This window comes from Pan troglodytes, chromosome 6 (assembly GCF_028858775.2).
Source record: "Pan troglodytes isolate AG18354 chromosome 6, NHGRI_mPanTro3-v2.0_pri, whole genome shotgun sequence".
Lineage (NCBI taxonomy): Eukaryota > Metazoa > Chordata > Mammalia > Primates > Hominidae > Pan > Pan troglodytes.
In genome coordinates, this window is record NC_072404.2 from 91,455,506 (window position 1) to 91,473,210 (window position 17,705).

The 17,705-nt window shown below is 33.4% G+C and overlaps 1 protein-coding gene across 19 annotated transcripts in view; it reads right to left on the bottom strand.

Annotated features, from left to right (window-relative positions):
* CACNA2D1 (calcium voltage-gated channel auxiliary subunit alpha2delta 1) overlaps positions 1-17,705 on the bottom strand; it is a 496,237-nt gene that overhangs the window by 157,171 nt on the left and 321,361 nt on the right. For all 19 annotated transcript variants that reach the window (XR_010158889.1, XR_010158887.1, XR_010158886.1 and 16 more), the window contains exon 6: positions 13,641-13,770. Coding sequence is in view for 14 of the 19 variants with exons in the window: in XM_009453456.5 (XP_009451731.1) it covers positions 13,641-13,770 (130 nt within the window). In the remaining 5 variants the exon portion in view is untranslated. The remainder of the gene's footprint in view (positions 1-13,640; positions 13,771-17,705) is intronic.

Consider the following 17,705-nt stretch of genomic DNA (forward strand, 5'->3'; position numbering starts at 1 on the left):
GGAATATTATAACACTGTGGTTATGGCATTTTTTTACATAGAGTCCTAATGGCTACTTTTGTACATAATTCTTAATGTCGAGTTTTACCGAAGTACTGTAATACTCAGTAAGACACATGATTACCAGTTACTCAAATTTACATTTTATGTTAATTTTTTATTATTTGTACAAGTTAATGCCAGTTATAAAATTAGATGCTTGCCAAATAAACATTTGTGTGTGTATATACATATATATATATTCAGATTTTGATAGAATGCATAAAAATAGAAGTCAATTTTAATCTTAGCACATCCTTTCTGAGAAAACTAAAAACAGTATATTTAATGCTCTATGAGTAAAATATATTTAACTCCCCAACCCGAATACGTATAGTTAATTCTACTGATCCGTAAGAACTGGCTTTATTGTGGCCTAATGATAGTTTTTATTATTGGATTTTCATAAACTTAACTGAACTTTATTTAAAAGATTATAAACAAAAAAATATACTTTATTACACACAGAGGGAGGCTGCATATTAATAACTTGAAGGCCATCAAAGTGAATAATTTCATATTCAAATTTTCAGGTTTAGTCTATTCATTAAAATATAAACCATCTCAAAATCAGCTACTAAAATTTTTATTCACAAGCTATTTAGAATACTGTAATATTTGTGCTAAAAGAACCATGAAAAGAATCTAATATAATTAAATTAATTTGCATTTGAGCAAATTTAATTAATTGTATAATTCACGTTTTCCGTTATTTTAATACTGACTTTTTTAATTTAATGAATAAATGAATGAAAAGAGGATGTTTATATGTACACAGTTCCACGTTCAAGAACTTGTATTAACAGTAGATGACAACATTCTCATTAGACAGACTAAACAAAATGATTTATACTTGTTTTCTTATGAAAATGAAGCATACTGATAAATAAAATTAGACTGATTTTGGTTTAACCATCATCTAAGAGTGATCTAGTCACCTCATACATGTTTTCTTTTAATCCCCATTACAGTCCTTTGAGGTATTATTATAAATATTATATTCTCATGAAAGACAATTTTGTCATACTATTTTTACTTAAGGACTGTTTATTCAAATGTTCACTGAATATCACCGTTTTCCTTTTATAGTTTAAAATTTTTATTTCTTACCCCTTATTTTTGGAACCATTCCACTTATGTTTAAAAAGGCTATCCAGTTCGCACTATATTACTTCTTCCCTGACTTTTCCACTTTTAAAAGCCTTTGAGGAATCTTCAAAAGCAACCCACAACATCCTTTAAAAAATAAGTATGAGACAATCAACTAATAGAGTAAATGTGAACTCCTATGTGAAAATTTTAACAGTACGATACGATTTAAGAATACATGTTGTAATTGACGTGATACGACTACAATATATCAATAGTATTCTTCATTAAAATGATTATATATAACACTTGCATGGTCTTTTAAAATTATAGATGACTGCCTTTCAATTATACCATCTAGACATTAGAGGGAAGATTCTATTTCTGAAATATTCTTGGAAATCCTTATTTTGAATTATACTTGAAATTGATGACAAATATTTTGGACCCTTCAGGAATTATCTTATTTTTCAAACAGCTATAACTCCTCTAGAATTAAGTCCGATGAAAAACACTGTCTTATTCTTTTTAAAATATGGTAATTATTATTTTCCCTAGACTAAAAAACTGATACTGAAGGTAATTTCAAAAGAGAATTGTAAGGTTAAAATACCAGAAATAGCATATATGCAAAATTATTGTGTCAATCTTATTCTCATTTAAAATACTAAGAGAAAATGATTTTATATAATTTAAAACTTGGTTAATTTGAGAATACACAAACTGTTAATAATGAATGACAAATACAGAGGATAATCAATTTTATCCATTTACTCTTCTATCACAAGTGAGAAAATGTTGGTTATATATCCTAGAAAATTAATCAAACCAGTTTTTGTCGTTTTTTTTTTTTTTTTTAGCTTTGAGGTGGAGCTGAAAATTCATGACGGTCACAAATTAAATTATTCTGGAATTAAGATTTTCTCCTCCAGGTCAAAAAATTCCTCTGACTTATAAAAGGTGTAGATTAAATAGAGGAGCCATTTTGAGTATAAATAATACTATCTCCATACAAAATTTGTTTCTTTCAAATATGAAGCCTTCCACCAACTGCCTGTATGACTCATCTGGGGACTTCTGCTCTATACTCAAAGTGGCTTAGTCACTGCCAATGTATTTCCATATGAGGGACGGTGATTACTAAGGAAATATAGAAACAACAACTGATCTTCACAGACTTGGAAGTGTAGTAATGGCACACTTCTTCAATCACATGGCAAGCTAGGTGAATACAAGATAATAACTGGCCCCAGTGTCCATGACGCCTACATGAACATCCACACATGTTCCAGTGACTGTTATTTGAAAGGAGGAAGCAAAAACAGAACCACATTTTTAGAAGACTGAAACAATATTAGCAAGGCCTTTAGTACTATTCTATGATACTCTATAACTCAGGTAGTATTTTTTTAAAATAACATTATTCATTAAACTAAAACTTACATATAACTTCATTTGATCTAATGACAAATGTTGACTAAATCCAATCTGAATGTTTGCATATCTCATAACCCGGTATCTTTAAAGTCTGATCTTCGAATTTTGAGACAAAATAAACATGAAATCTTTATAGTCCATTTAAAATCTTTGTCGTTTTAATAAAATTTTAGAAATATCTTTTAAATGCCTTTCTACCTCTAGGGAGAAATCGAGTAAGATTTTATCCACGAAGTCAAATGCCAAATAATTAAAAAATCCACATCTCAAATTCCAGACCCCCATTTTTTTTTCCAGTTGTCAATCCCTTTTTAATTTGCTGTGAACAGTACTGTCAGCCTGTTTTGGAAGCTATTTTAATTTAAGATTATCTCTCTTCTTCAACCTTTGAATGGCCTGTCATTTGTTACATGCATCATAAAAGCTAGCCAAGCGCACTTCTGATTTCCAGCTGTCAATTTATAGAGGCACTGAATTTTGCACACATTCTTTTTCATGTCTTCCCTCTGGGTTTCCTTTTTTTTTTTTTAAACAGTAAATTTTTATTTGTATTCCCTACTAAACAGTAAGAAAAAATAAAGCAATAACTGGATTTTTTACAAATCCCTGAATATTCTTATTCCATAATAGACTTAAAAAAATCACAATATTTTCTTTAAACATTGTGCCTAGGTAATTGTGAAAACCAAATGGAAATGAAGAAAATCTAGTATTGTAAAATACTTGAGCTCCTTCTTAAGAAAAGGCACTGAGAAATATCAGCTCTGAGAAGTACTTGTGGAAAAATATATGATATGATATTCCTTTCTGACTTATGTGCACACACTAGACAGTGTGCTAGGATTTATGTGATCTGCATGTGGGCATTGTTCTCCTAATTAGATAGAAAACATGGGTTCAATACCAAGATTAACCATATATCCTGACATAGATTCTTAAAAACTTCAAGTACTCTTAACTCACTGAATGTCCTCCATGAGGCTTTCCTAAGAACAGCAGAATTTCCTTTGGCTGTTTCTTATATATTTGGCCAAATATATAACATGAGATAAATTTGTAATGAAATATAGTACAAGAGATACAGAGTAAAACATTAAAAACTATCCAACATTTTATGCCTTGATTTTGGCAGACTTAGTAGTGTCTACTAAGACTGGCATGAAGCATGTAAGATTCAATCAATCTCCTGTAGTACCCTAGGTAGTTCTGGGGAGCAAATCCAAAATGCTCCCAGGGCCATGGAAGGAATGGACAGGAAGTTTTCACATACAACAGAGATGTGTGTTGCCTGGGTCAAAGGAACCAGAAAAAAACAGAAATCCAAAACAAAGAGTCAGCATAAACTAGCTACAAGGCCCGCCATCTACCCAGCCCTGCCCTAAGTTATCCAGACAGGTAACGACTAACCATCCTTGTTCTTCCCTTCCTCTCTCTGCTTCTCCCTAGTTTGGGCAAAATTCAAACAGCAGCTATCAAAGCCCAGCCTCCACTGAAGGCTTCCATTAGCTCTTCACTAAGGTAGGGAAGAGGAGTTAACACTAACTCAAATTTGGAAATTTCACTATTACAATGAAAATAAACTTTTTTTTTTTTTTTTTTTTTTTTTTTTTGAGACAGTCTCGCTCTGTCACCCAGGCTGGAATGCAGTGGCACAATCTCAGCTCACTGCAACCTCCACCTCCCAGGTTCAAGCCATTCTCCTGCCTCAGCCTCCCGAGTAGCTGGGATTACAAGCACACATCACCACACCTGGCTAAGTTTTGTATTTTTAGTAGAGGCAGAGTTTCACCATGTTGGCCAGGCTGGTCTCGAACTCCTGACCTCAGATGATCCGCCCGCCTTTGCCTCCCAAAGTGCGGGGATTATAGACATTAGCGTCCGCGCCCAGCCGGAATTTCTTAATTGAGACATTTTTATTGAGATTGTTTTTATGTCTAAAGGTAATCTAGATCATTTTGTTATTTTGAATCTCCAGGAAAGTCATCCTTATCCAGGGTCACTCACTGAAAAGGTTTAATAGGCTATCAAAATAAAGTTGGATTTTCACAACAAACCACATCACATTTGTACAAAGTGATTCATACAGAAAGCAAAGTGAGTTATAAATGGTATCAAATTTAGAATATGCCCATTTCTTAATATACAGCTATCTGAAAAAGTGATTATGTGAATTAACTGAAACATACTTGTGAGAGGTAAATGTTACATAGTCACATACATATATGAAAAATATTGGGTAAAACAAATTTTATTTATTCCTAGCAGAATTTCTTTGACCTTTTAAGGGTTAATGTGTACTATGAACCTCCAAAGAAGTAGCTATAAAGTATAGCTACTTACAGATATCCTCATATCTGCAGGTATTCAATGAAAGAGAAGGATTCCTCTTCGTCGTAGAAGGCCACCAACCCTTTCAGATTGAGGCCCGCTTTTGTGACCTCATTTAATCCTAATTACTTCTTAAAGTCCCTACCTCCAAGTATCACATCACATTGGAGGTTAGAGCTTCAACATACAAATTGGGGATGGAGGGAACACAATTCAGTCTAAAGCAATTTACAATATCTATAAAGCTATTACTAATTGGTCTGTTGTTCTGTGATCTGAAATGAATTAAAAAACCACTATCTATATGATAAGAATACTGTAACTTTGGCATTTGGGTTGATAAGTAGTCAATATTCTCTTATCAGAAAGTCAATAGTATATTGTTCTCTATGAATATGCATGTATTACATAAATGTTATTTTAAAAAGATAGTGAAAGTAAAGGCCAACTTTACCTCAGAAGTAGAATTGTTTCTCTTTGTGCCAAACTTATTAATTATGGTCAAATTACCCAGCTTAAAATTTATATTCTCTAACTCAGGCTTGTCCTCAATGTCTTATGATGTTCTTACCATTTCCCTGCTCGCACCTAATGAGAAACAATGTTAATTATGTAAGCTAATCACTTTATTACAATAGACAATCACTTTGTTACAGAATCAATTGTACTTTTTAAAAAGTGCCCTTTCTTAGCACTTAATCAGATTTCTGGTTGCATGAGTCAGAATCAAGACTTTATAATTTAAATAGCTCTTTAAAAGAAAAAAGGAAAAGCTACTCTGCTAATATCAGAACCATGACAACATTTTACTGAAAGTTCTTTAAAAACATTCACTTTTTTAGTCATTTAACATACAACTCTATATATTATATATAATGATGTACTTTCCAGAATTAAAGAACCCTTTTTTTTTTTTTGCAAATTATCTGGTTTTAAAAAATCAATAAACACAAAACTTAAGAAGGTCCTACTGATGAAAACTCTTTTATGATTCTATTGTGATCCAGATTCACACTTGTGACAAATACCAAGCACAGAAAACAATTACCCTGAAAAATACCAGTGGGTTGGAAGTGTAGTGGATTTTTCAGCTCTTCATCTGAGCACTAGATATGTTAGGAAATTTGTCACGGTGAGGATATTCATATATGGCAGCTCATGTAAGTCATGTCCTGTTAGACTAATCAGCAATTTTAACAAGAATGAGTCAGCATCCTGTAAAACTTAGAACAATTGGTTGAAAGCCTGTTTTGATTTCTACCATGGTAATAATGAAACTATCAAATAAAAAATATTTTTTGGAATTATTTGATTGTTGTTCATGAAACAAGTTTGGTATGGTTTAGATTGGAGGAACATGGTAATATTTTGAGTTAGTGAGAAAAATTGTTCCGTCTTATTCATCTTAACTTTGCTATTTGGGGATTTAAAAATAGGAAGACAGAAGCATTTCCTATTAGATAGATTCCTTGCATTACTTACTGCATGCAATCCTCACTGCACCCTAACAAGGTATATTCACCTCCTTTGATTGTAAAGAAGTTGAATACGTAATTCAGCAATAAAGCCAGGACTTGCATCCACTTCTGTTAGGTTCTATATTCTTGTCCATGATCCATAGCTGAACCCTGATGAAGTGAATGACGTCGTTTTTTACCCCAGGATTGTACATGTTTAAAATTCTAGCGTTTGGAGGCTCAGATTTTTTAGTATAAATGTGTTATTTCAGCCTACCTGTCCATCATACCTCCTGTTCTTATACCTTTTATGCCTATTCTTATCAACATAGTATCCAATGTCCACAACTTTTTCATAAAGATGGAAAAGATTACAAAATTCTTCCTCCAGAAAACATCCCGCAGCTTTCCATTTATGTTATGGATTGGTTGTTTGTATACTCCCAAAATTCATATGTTGAAGCCCTAACCACCAATGTGATATTATCAGGAGATGGAGCTTTTAGGAGGTAATTTCCATGAGGTCATGAGTGTGGAGCACCTACAATAGGATTAGTGGCCTCATGAGAAAACAGCTTGCTCGCTCTCTCTGCTAGTGCAGAAGAGGTCATGTGAGGACACACTGAGAAGACCCAGGAAGAAAATTCTTACTGGGCACCAACCTGCACCTCGATCTTGGACTTCCTAGCCTCCAAAACTGTAAGAAATACACATCTGTTATTTTAGCCTATCTGTCTGAGATAATTAAGACAATCTCAAAGTAAATATCAGAGTCTTTGCAATCGTCCATAGGGCTGTGGCTGACATGGCGTCTGCTGCTACCCCTGCTCCCCGTTCCCTTGCTAACTCTGCTCTGGCCACACTGGTCTCCCTGCTGATTATGAGCCCACCATGCTCCTGCCTGAAGATCTTTGAGTTTTCTGTTTCCATGGCCACAGCCTTCTTACACAGGTGATTTTTATGGCGCACTTGCTCACAAACTACAGACTTCAATTACAAAATTGCCTTAGCCACAAGGCCTTCTCCATGTACCCATTATAAAATTTCACTCTTCTCTCTTAACCCAGGCACTATCTTTAACCTCTTCTCTATTTTTATCGAGAGCACTCATTACACTACGATATACACTATTATTTTAATTGTTTGTTTTACACTCCACTCCCCTCCAATAGAATGCAGGCTCCATGAGTACAGAGAATTTTGACCATTTAGTCAGTGCTATATTCCCATTATCTGGAAAAGTACATGACATACTAGGTCCTTAATAAGTATTTGCTAAATGAAGAAATGTGTTAAAGGCAAAATAAAGAGAACATTTAATATTTTTCATTCCTATGATATATATTTTAACATACATATATATTTGAAGTTAGTTTGTTTTAATTAATAAAATTTCACTTGATGATTGACTGCTTCTGAGGTAATTAAATTATAATACCATGTCTAAAAAAGCTATTTTCCTAGTTATGAAGAACTTTTCCTTGATATATATATATACACATATATATACGTGTGTGTATATATATATACATGTATATATGTATACATATATTCATATATATGTGTATATATCTATACACGTATATATATTCATATATATGTGTATATATATTCATATATATGTGTATATATGTGTATATATGTGTGTATATATGTGTGTGTGTGTGTGTGTATATATATATATATATATATATACATTTTTTTTTTTTTTTTTTGAGACAGGGTCTCACTCTGTCACCCAGACTGGAGTGCAGTGGCACAATCATAACTCACTGAAACCTCTGCCTCCTGGGCTCACGTGAACCTCCAACCTCTGCCTTCCAAGGAGCTGGGACTATAGGCGCATGCCAGCACCCAAGGCTATTTTTAAAATTTGTTTAGAGAGACAGAGTTTCACTGTGTTGCCCAGGCCAGTCTTTAACTCCTGGGCTCAATTGATCCGCCCACTTTGGTCTCCCAAAGTGCTGGGATTACAGGCATGAGCCACCACACCAGGAGGAGCTTTCTATTCCAATAAAAGATAGTAACAGTTTTTATCAAGCTATAATTACAAAATAGATATTTTTCTTAACACATATAAATATAATCCATATTATTTTGTTATTGAAATCACAGAACAAATGTGATTTACTTTCTAACATATTGTTTTTTAAACTAATCCATCAATAAATCAAAATATTTGTTAAATAAAATATGCCAAATACAGGTCAAAATATTGTACACTTCCAAGTTAACTAATATATATCAACTACTATAATCAATATAGTTTGAAAGAAGATAATATTGCAGAAACAAAAACATTATAAGAAAAAATAAATATTAACTCTATAGTTTCTGCCTAATATCATTTTTCATTAACTTTTAAAAAATCCACTTTGGTTATAAACCAGTTACATCCTAAGTAATCTACCCTACACATATTAATCATTGTAAGTAACATCAAATAATCATATATCTCTCGTAGATTGCATTTCCTTTAAATCATCTGTTATCCAAAGAATAATTTCACTCTTTAATTTCAGTATTTTAAAGTTGCTCTCACGTCTTCTCATTATTTCAAAGCTAATTACAAAGAATAACATTATACACCAGAACTGAATGGTCTACCAAAACCATGAACAAGTTTCCCCTCTTAGAAAATATATTTGATGACGCAGTATGACAAGCTAGTATCACTCCACTGAAATATTTTCACTGAGACTATAATTTTCTCAAAAATATGCAGATACAGACTTTAGAGCACAACTATTCCAGCTGAATCAAGCCTTTTGCCCAAGAACACCAAACACCTTAAAGAAGCATTGTTTTCCTCTGCCTTTTATACAACAATCAGATCTATGGATTTAGCCTGATTTATGTAGAGCATGCCAGTCAACTTGAATACTAACTTTTTTACTCTGCTAAAGGTATACTACCCACACTGGTTCTTGGAGTAACAAAATGGGCTGTTTACAACAGCTAAATGTAAACTATTAGCAAGTGGTGGACCTTGTTGGAACAGATTAGTTACTAAAATTTACAGGAGATTATGCAATTTTCCAGAAAGACTGCAAGCACCTTTTTCCTCTGCAATTTTGACACTGACGTCATCTAAGATACAGCAGCTATATCTTTTAAGATAACACAATTGAATATCAAGATAAGTTACAAGGATAATGTCAGTGATTATTAGCTTAAATTACAAAAATCAAGCACTTTTAGTAAAGCATATGAGACATCAAAAGAGAATACAACTCATGAAAATTGTCTTCTTTTATCAAAGTGAAGATATCTTCATGATAAAAGTATGTTAGGTATTTTTACTTTTAAAATGTAAATAATAATTGCCTTACTTAAATTATAGGGTAAGTATAAGGACAAAAGTATCTGGTCCCTGAAAGCTTTATGCAAGTTGGGGTTTCTTCCTATTATTTTCCCTCATTAATGTTATTCTTATAGAAATATAATTATACAAAGAACTATCAATACAAATTTCCATTTAAAATAATTATACAATATTCTATGAAGACAGCCCTACATTGAGTCTAAAGTGATTCAAAAATTAATAAAGTTCTGAGATTAAAAACAAATTAAGTCAGAATATTCAGCCCTTGTTTTTACTAAGTTATATGCTTGTCTTCTATAATTCTAAGCAGATAAATTAGATCTGAAAATTAAGTATGGTTTGGGTGTCCTCTAAAAGAAAAGGAGCAACCAGTGAAATTCTCAAAAATGGAGATTTTGAGATGGGGCTCTAATTAAATACAGTATTCTAAAACTTTAAATATATCATTGAGCAGAAATAATCACATTTCAATTCAAGGGACTTTAAAAAGTAATCATCTTTGTGAAATTAGAACACGAGGTTTCTTATGAGAGTGTAGCTACACAACTGTCTTAAAATGAAAAAGGCTGTTTCCTTCAGTTAAGCTTTCAATTAAAGTGCATTTTCATATTCATTAAACTCAGAAGCCTAGAACAATCCTCTAAATCGGATATGTTCCCACACACCGCATGAAGAATGCTGGTAATTATTAATTTTTCCAGATCTTGTGGACATTTCTGATTTCATTCCTGTCATTTATTCATGCAGCTTATAACATTGGACATGAATTTTAAAGGAGTACAGGCCAGGAAAGGTTAGAGTCTTACTGATGAGATTTCAGCAAAGACGAAGATGCCAATATTAAGATGAATGGGACTAAATAAATAATCCAAAGACAGAGCTTCTTTTAATTATGACATATCCCAAAGAATGCCTATGACTTCTGAAAACATATTAAATATTTTATTGATTCTCAAAATGTTAAGTTGTATTCTCTGAGACTATTAAAATTATCTGTAGCTATTTACAAATAGTTTATTTTAAATTGGAAAGAAAAACATTGTTTATACAAATTAATTTGTGTATGTAAATTGTAGCATACTAAGATATATGTATGCCTATGTAAACATTAAAAAAAATTTTTTTTTAAATTTACGTTCAAATTTGTGAGTCAGATTTCATATTTGTTCTAGCATACAACAGATGGATGCTTAAGTTATAAAGTGATTTCAACTCAGTAAAAGAAGCAAAAGAGTAAGAGAATGCAGATTCTAATGCAAAGTAAGTATCTTACTGCCTCCTGTGGACAATTCTGGCTCACATATAACCAAACAATAACCTATAAACTTGTCCAGACAATCTGTCTTGACTACCAATACTAGACAGAGGACATTAAAGTAAAGAGGGCCGGCGTGGGGGCTCACGCCTTTAATCCCAGCACTTTAGGAGGCCAAGGCGGGTGGATCACGAGGTCAGGAGTTTGAGATCAGCCTGGCCAACATGGTGAAACCCTGTCTCTACTAAATACAAAACAAACAAACAAAAAAAATTAGCCGGGCATGGTGGTGCATGCCTGTAATCCTAGCTACTCAGGAGGCTGAAGCAGGATAATTGCTTGAACCTGGGAGGCAGAGGTTGCAGTGAGCTGAGATTGTACCACTGAACTTCAGCCTGGGCAAGGCAGTGAGACTCCGTCCCAGAAGAAAAAAAAAAAAAAAAAAAGAAACAGAAGAAAAGGAAGTAAAGAGAAAGCAGCTAGTGTTCTGGCCACACCACATTTATTTCAGGCACAGTGGTTTTGGCTTTAACTTCTTTTACACATCAGTCTTCTACGTAAATACATGTTGTAAACAAAATGTTCATAGAGTAAAGCTATTAGAAAATCACTGACTTAAAATATCTTGTGGACATTTATAAATTACTAAATTTAGAAATAAAAAGCCTCCCAGATATCAACAATACAAAACCCAATCATAAAAGATTTCTAATAAATGAACAACATTCAAGTTGGCTTCAGTTTTCTTCAACAGAGTAACGCAGGTTGAAAAGCAGTGCCATAATGTACAGAGTACTGACAAAAAATATTTTGACTCAAAGCTTCTATACCCAGCCAGTTTTTCTTCCAATTGGAATTCAATAGAAAGATACAGAAGGAGATTATTATTTTGTTAACATATCCAACAAACAACAGGTGATAGATCTGAAACTAAAGTGGAAAATATATTATTCAAAAATTGAGAAACATAACCATATAGCTTAGCATTATCTGAACAGTTAGAATAATGACAAAAACAATTACAAATATCAAAAGTAACTACAGAAAAATAATACAATGGTCAAAGAAAAAATATTAATATATGAATCCAAATCTCAAGTGATTTTAAAAAGGGCTTGGAATTAATAGTCTCAGTTGTATTGTAAAGAAGTTAAATTATGTTTAAGGCTCATGTAAAAAGAAACTATATATATACACACACACATATATATATACACATACAATGTTTCTATTATTATATGTAATTATAGGTTTAAAATCAAAGAATTGATAGGATGAAAACAGTGGTACTTTTAAAACACTTAAAAGGAGAAACAAAATAAAATAATTTGATCAAAGATAAGATTTATAATAAAAAGAATCATATATGCATTAAAAATTGTTTTTAAAACCAATAATCTCAAAGTGAACTAAAAAAAAGCTCATATACAATGTGAGTCCCTTTACTTAATCTTGTGAGTCTAAATAAACTTTAACTGTAAATAATAACAACAACAAACACTTACATAGCACTTACTATGAGCCTGACACTATTATGAGAATTTAAATACATTAAACTTGCTTTATCCTCAAAGGACATTTCAGGATACTAATCTTATCTCCATTTTACAGATGAGAAAATGCCTACTCAGAAATTTGAAGGATTTGCCAGAGGAAATAATACTGCTAAAATTTAAATTTGGACACAGGTAGTCTGGTTCCAGAACCCAGGCCATCTGGATAATCTGGATTCCAAATACACTCTACGGCGTCTCAATTAAGAGGAATACAAGAAACACGCCCTTTACAATCGCAAGCAGTTCTTTCCCCTTACCCTTTACTATGTGAGAAGGCAGGGAACGAGGTGCAGGATGGGGTGGAGGGATGGGTTAAAGAATAAATAATATGGAAGACCAGGGATATGACTGAACAAATACCCTGTTTCTGGTCACAGTTCATTCTCAGACATGATAGAGCTGTCCTTTGGAAAATTCCTAGTTGGAATTCTCAGGCTCTGCTCTGATTAATGCAAAGCGTGTCTCTAAAAAACAACACGTGCGCAAGCTTCCGCCACTATTTTCCTAAACACTTTTTTCCCCCATCCCTTTTTCACAGGGAAGCCTTCTCCAACCAATATTTCCAGTCACTGCTTTTCTAGTTTTTAAGGTCTCTTCCTTTTACCCAAGCACTTCTTTTGGCTGGAAGCCCACAATACATTGAGAGGAAGGTACTCTTTACCTGTATCCTAGGGTAAGGCAGAAAAACACAGAGAGGGAGGGAAAAAGAGAGAGACTGAGAGACATGAGAAGTCATAGGAACTGGAAAGAATCTGAAACATACAATTTTCTCCCTTTACCCATTTATGCAAGAATACTTTTGCATGTGTGTATAATACAGCTGCACAGTTTTGGCTTTTGACAAATATATCTATATACTTTGTAAGTTATGGGTGGCAACTGGGAAAGCAGAATTATTTACCAAACATTAAGTTAGAAGGACCACTCCAAGGATGCAGGCTGTCCTACAAATATTCGTTTAGTGAGGGTATATTGACATAAACTGTTCATGAAAATCAGATTGATTCTTTCACATAAATCAGAGTTTATCACAGACTCTTATATGACAAACAAAACAATGTCACATTTGCTCTTTTTTTTCCCCCTCAAACATGGGAAACATAAGACAGGCGAGAGCATGGTATTCCAACAGATGTTAACATTCTTTTACTTACAGCCCTCATAGATGTCAGTAGGAATATGGACTGCTGCGTGCTGATAAGATATTTGTCGTCCAAAATTAGCATCTTCAATGAAAACAGGTTTTATCCTCTGGCTGCCTGGCTCACTGTCATTTTTCTCAGGCTATATAGAAAAAGAATAAACAGAATATTACAATTTTTGCTAACATAAATATTTTCACATGCACTTCTTTACTTGCCAAATGCATATTTTTCAAAAAATAAATCTACAACAATTGTTTAAAATATAGTACCTTGATAGCATTGGATACACAAATTTCCATTCAGGTATTAGCACTCACAGTATATCTTTATTGTATTATTCACATTATAACTAACCACTCTCCTGATTTCCTCAATGTTGGAGTCATTCAGGATCATCTTTGGGGGACGAGGGAGACCAGACTTCCACACATATAATACTTATTCAGATGTAAACTTAAAGAATTGGATAGGCCAGGCCCAGTGGCTCACGCCTGTAATCCCAGCACTTTGGGAGGAAGAGGGGGGCAGATCACTTGAGCCCAGGAGTTCTAGACTAGCCCAGGCAACACGGCAAACCCTTGTCTCTATGACAAATAACAGAAAATTAGCTGGACATGGCAGCACAGGCCTGTAGTCACAGGAGGCTTTAGGTGGAAAGATCGCTTGTGCATGGGAGGTTAAGGCTGCAGTGAGCCATGATCACATCACCACACTCTAGCCTGGGCAACAAAGTGAGACCCTGCCTCAAATAAATAAACAAACAAACAAACAGACAAATAAAATAATAAGAAACTGGAGAGGTGCCTTTAAATACAACCTAATATTATCCACTTGAAATAAATTTCACAATTTATTTAACTAAATTTATATTGTGCCGTTGAAGATGATTCTTTGACAAATAATGGTACACGTGACAGAAATAATATGGCAATGAAGGATTATTTTAAATCTCATCCTCTTGCTTTTTACATGTTTTTCAGGTATATCAATTTTTGTTTTAAAAAAGAAAGTATGCTAGGAAAGAAGTGATCTATTCTAACTCTAAATACAATTAAATCCTAATTTCAACCAATTTGACTCTTGAGGCAGGAATGAAGATCCAATCAATAATGATTCAAGAAAACCCCTCAGGAGTCTCAAGTCAAAGATTAATTTTCTATCTATTGGAACTATACTTTTGATACTGAATTACCTGGTTGCCTTCCCCGGTAACAAACTAAGAATTTCATTCATTTATCCAAAATGCATCTATAACATTTTTTGATATTTGTGTTAAACTTTTTTTGTTCAATCAAAACAGGTTTTAACTCTACCCTAACTGTATTTGTTTTTAAATGATATGAAGTTTAAAAATTACGAGTTAAGTAAAAGTGAAAAGAGAAAAAATCCTATTTGTTTTGGGTGGAAACAGGTAGAGGGAGAAATGAATGGATGTATACATAGCAAGTGTTACCAGTATTATTCGTGGCTTTGCAATTTTAAGAAATAACTTGTGCTTTCTGGTTTTTCCAATAATACAATGAGAATATATTATATTTGTGATAAGAATAAACTATTAAGGTTTAAGTCTTTTCTATTAATAGTATAAAGCTTGTCTTACATAAAAATTACTTCTGTTTCCTCTGAATCCTCTCACACTTAACAATTAGCAGTTTTAAATTCATCTTATGGAGGCTCTTGCTCTTTTAAATAACCATATAAATGGCTTTTAGAAATAACTTTAAAATAATAACGTACTTCTCAACTTGTAAAATCATGTATCAAGACTCCTTAAGGTACAATTGTTAAACATATTTTAAAAAAGAATAATAGTGCTATTTCCATGGTTCTCCTTTTCTAGTTTATATAAATTAAAATAACTTCATAAAAAGATGAGAATTTCTCAATTGAACTCATTTATTATCTTTAAGCTACTGGAAACTACTGCTCCTTATACCATCATACTCCGTGTCTTTACTTATCTTTATATATTATGGCAGCATATTTTTAATTGAAATACAGTAAATATTACACACAAAGGACCTGACTTTTATGAAAAAGGCTACTTAACACAGAATGTCTCATGTAGTAATTAACTATTTCAAATAAATTCTCCCTCTGAAACAAAGAATTCCAGTTCTTCAGAACACATACAAGAAAGAACATCTATGTCTCCTTCCAGTGTTTTCTTTTCAAAATATATCTTCTGAAGTCTACAGACCACCATATACAAATGTGTATAGAGAAAATGAGCAAGTGGATTCTGAAATATATTCAAATGCATTTGATAAAACAAAACTGACACATGAAATGCATAATTCTCAGACTATTCTTCTCAATATAATTTCAGCTATTAAATAATAGATTAGATCACTCAGAGACAGAGATACAAGCTAATGTTGGATGAGGAGGTCATTCAATTTTACAACCAGTGCATATTAGCCAATTTAATTTGGAAAGTCATAATGATAATTCTTTGACAGGTACAAAAAGCTCTTGCAAATTTAACATATTTATCTCACCCTTAGAACTGATATTTATAAAAAGCATTGATTTTTAATATTTTGTTCTTTTTCATGTTAACTTAAAAAATATTCCTACTTATAGCAAAATATTCAAAAGTTAAAGTCTATATATTTTACCTAAATTGCAATGGAAATTTACTTAACTATTTTGCACAATTCAGATTTGCAAACTGATAAACTTTGCTTGCAATCATACTATGGCTACGTTTATGTCCCCAGTTCTGTATTATTTTTGTGTGCCACAAAGTTACAAAATAATTAGTTGATATAGAATAAAATGGCTCACTAAAACTCTCTATGGAAGTATCACAATTTGTATTTCTATCTCACTAGTAAAGGAGTTAGATCAACAGTCTTGGCTAGGTCCAGTGGCTCATGCCTGTAATCCCAGCACTTTGGGGGGCCCAGGCTGGACAATCACTTGAGGCCAGGAGTTCAAGAACATCCTGGACAACATAGTGAGGCCCTCATCTCTACAAAAAATTTAAAAATGAGCCTGGCATGGTGGTATGCTCCTATATTTCCAGCTATTCAGGAGGCTGAGACATGAGGGCCTTGAGCCCAGGAGTTTGAGGCTGCAATGAGCTATGATTATGCTACTCCACTCTAGCCTGGATGACAGAATGAGACTGTGCACGCACGCACGTGTGTCTGTGTGTGTGTGTGCGTGTGTGTAGGATCCTGTGTGATGAAACAAGCCTTGCATGCAATTCTCCAATATGTATGTATGTATGTATATTTTCAAATTTCTATCTCTAAATACATCCTGGTTTTTTGTAGTTTTTGTACAGTTGTTATTTACATTAGGGCTTGCAGCTTTTATAAGATAGATATTACTGATTTTAGAATTTTTTAAAGTCTCGATTACTATCTTCAATATCAATTTTGGATATGTAATATGCCTTAAGGCATGGCATCATAGTCCAATGTAAAGCATTATCAAAGATAGGATGTGTTATATTTAAGGTGGACTTTCATACAGGCATCAAGTCTGAATATTCTGGTATACTGGGATACTGGATCAACACTATGGATTAAAAAGTAAAGTTTAGGCCAGGCGAGGTGGCTCACACTTGTAATTCTGGCACTTGGGAGGCCAAGGCAGGTGGATCACGAGGTCAGGAGTTTGAGACCAGCCTGGTCAACATGGTGAAAACCTGTCTGTACTAATAATACAAAAATTAGCCGAGTGTGGTGGCACATGCCTGTAGTCCCAGCTACTCGGGAGGCTGAAGCAGGAGAATCACTTGAACCTGGGAGGCAGAGGTTGCAGTGAACCAAGATTGCACCACTGCACTCCAGTCTGGATGACAGAGCGAGACTCCGTCTCAAAAAAAAAAAAAAAAAGTTTAAACATTAAACATTACTTTTTAATATACAGTATTACATTACTCTGTTATGGCTAGTTCAGCATTGGAATTTAAGCATCCTGTGCTGCTCTGCTAATTAAAGATTGTTACCAGGTCTGACTCACACAGAGGAAAAGCCTTGGGATTTTTTGTTTGTTTGTTTTGTTTTGAATCAGGATCTTGCTCTCTTCCCCAGCCTGGAGTACAGTGGCACAATCATG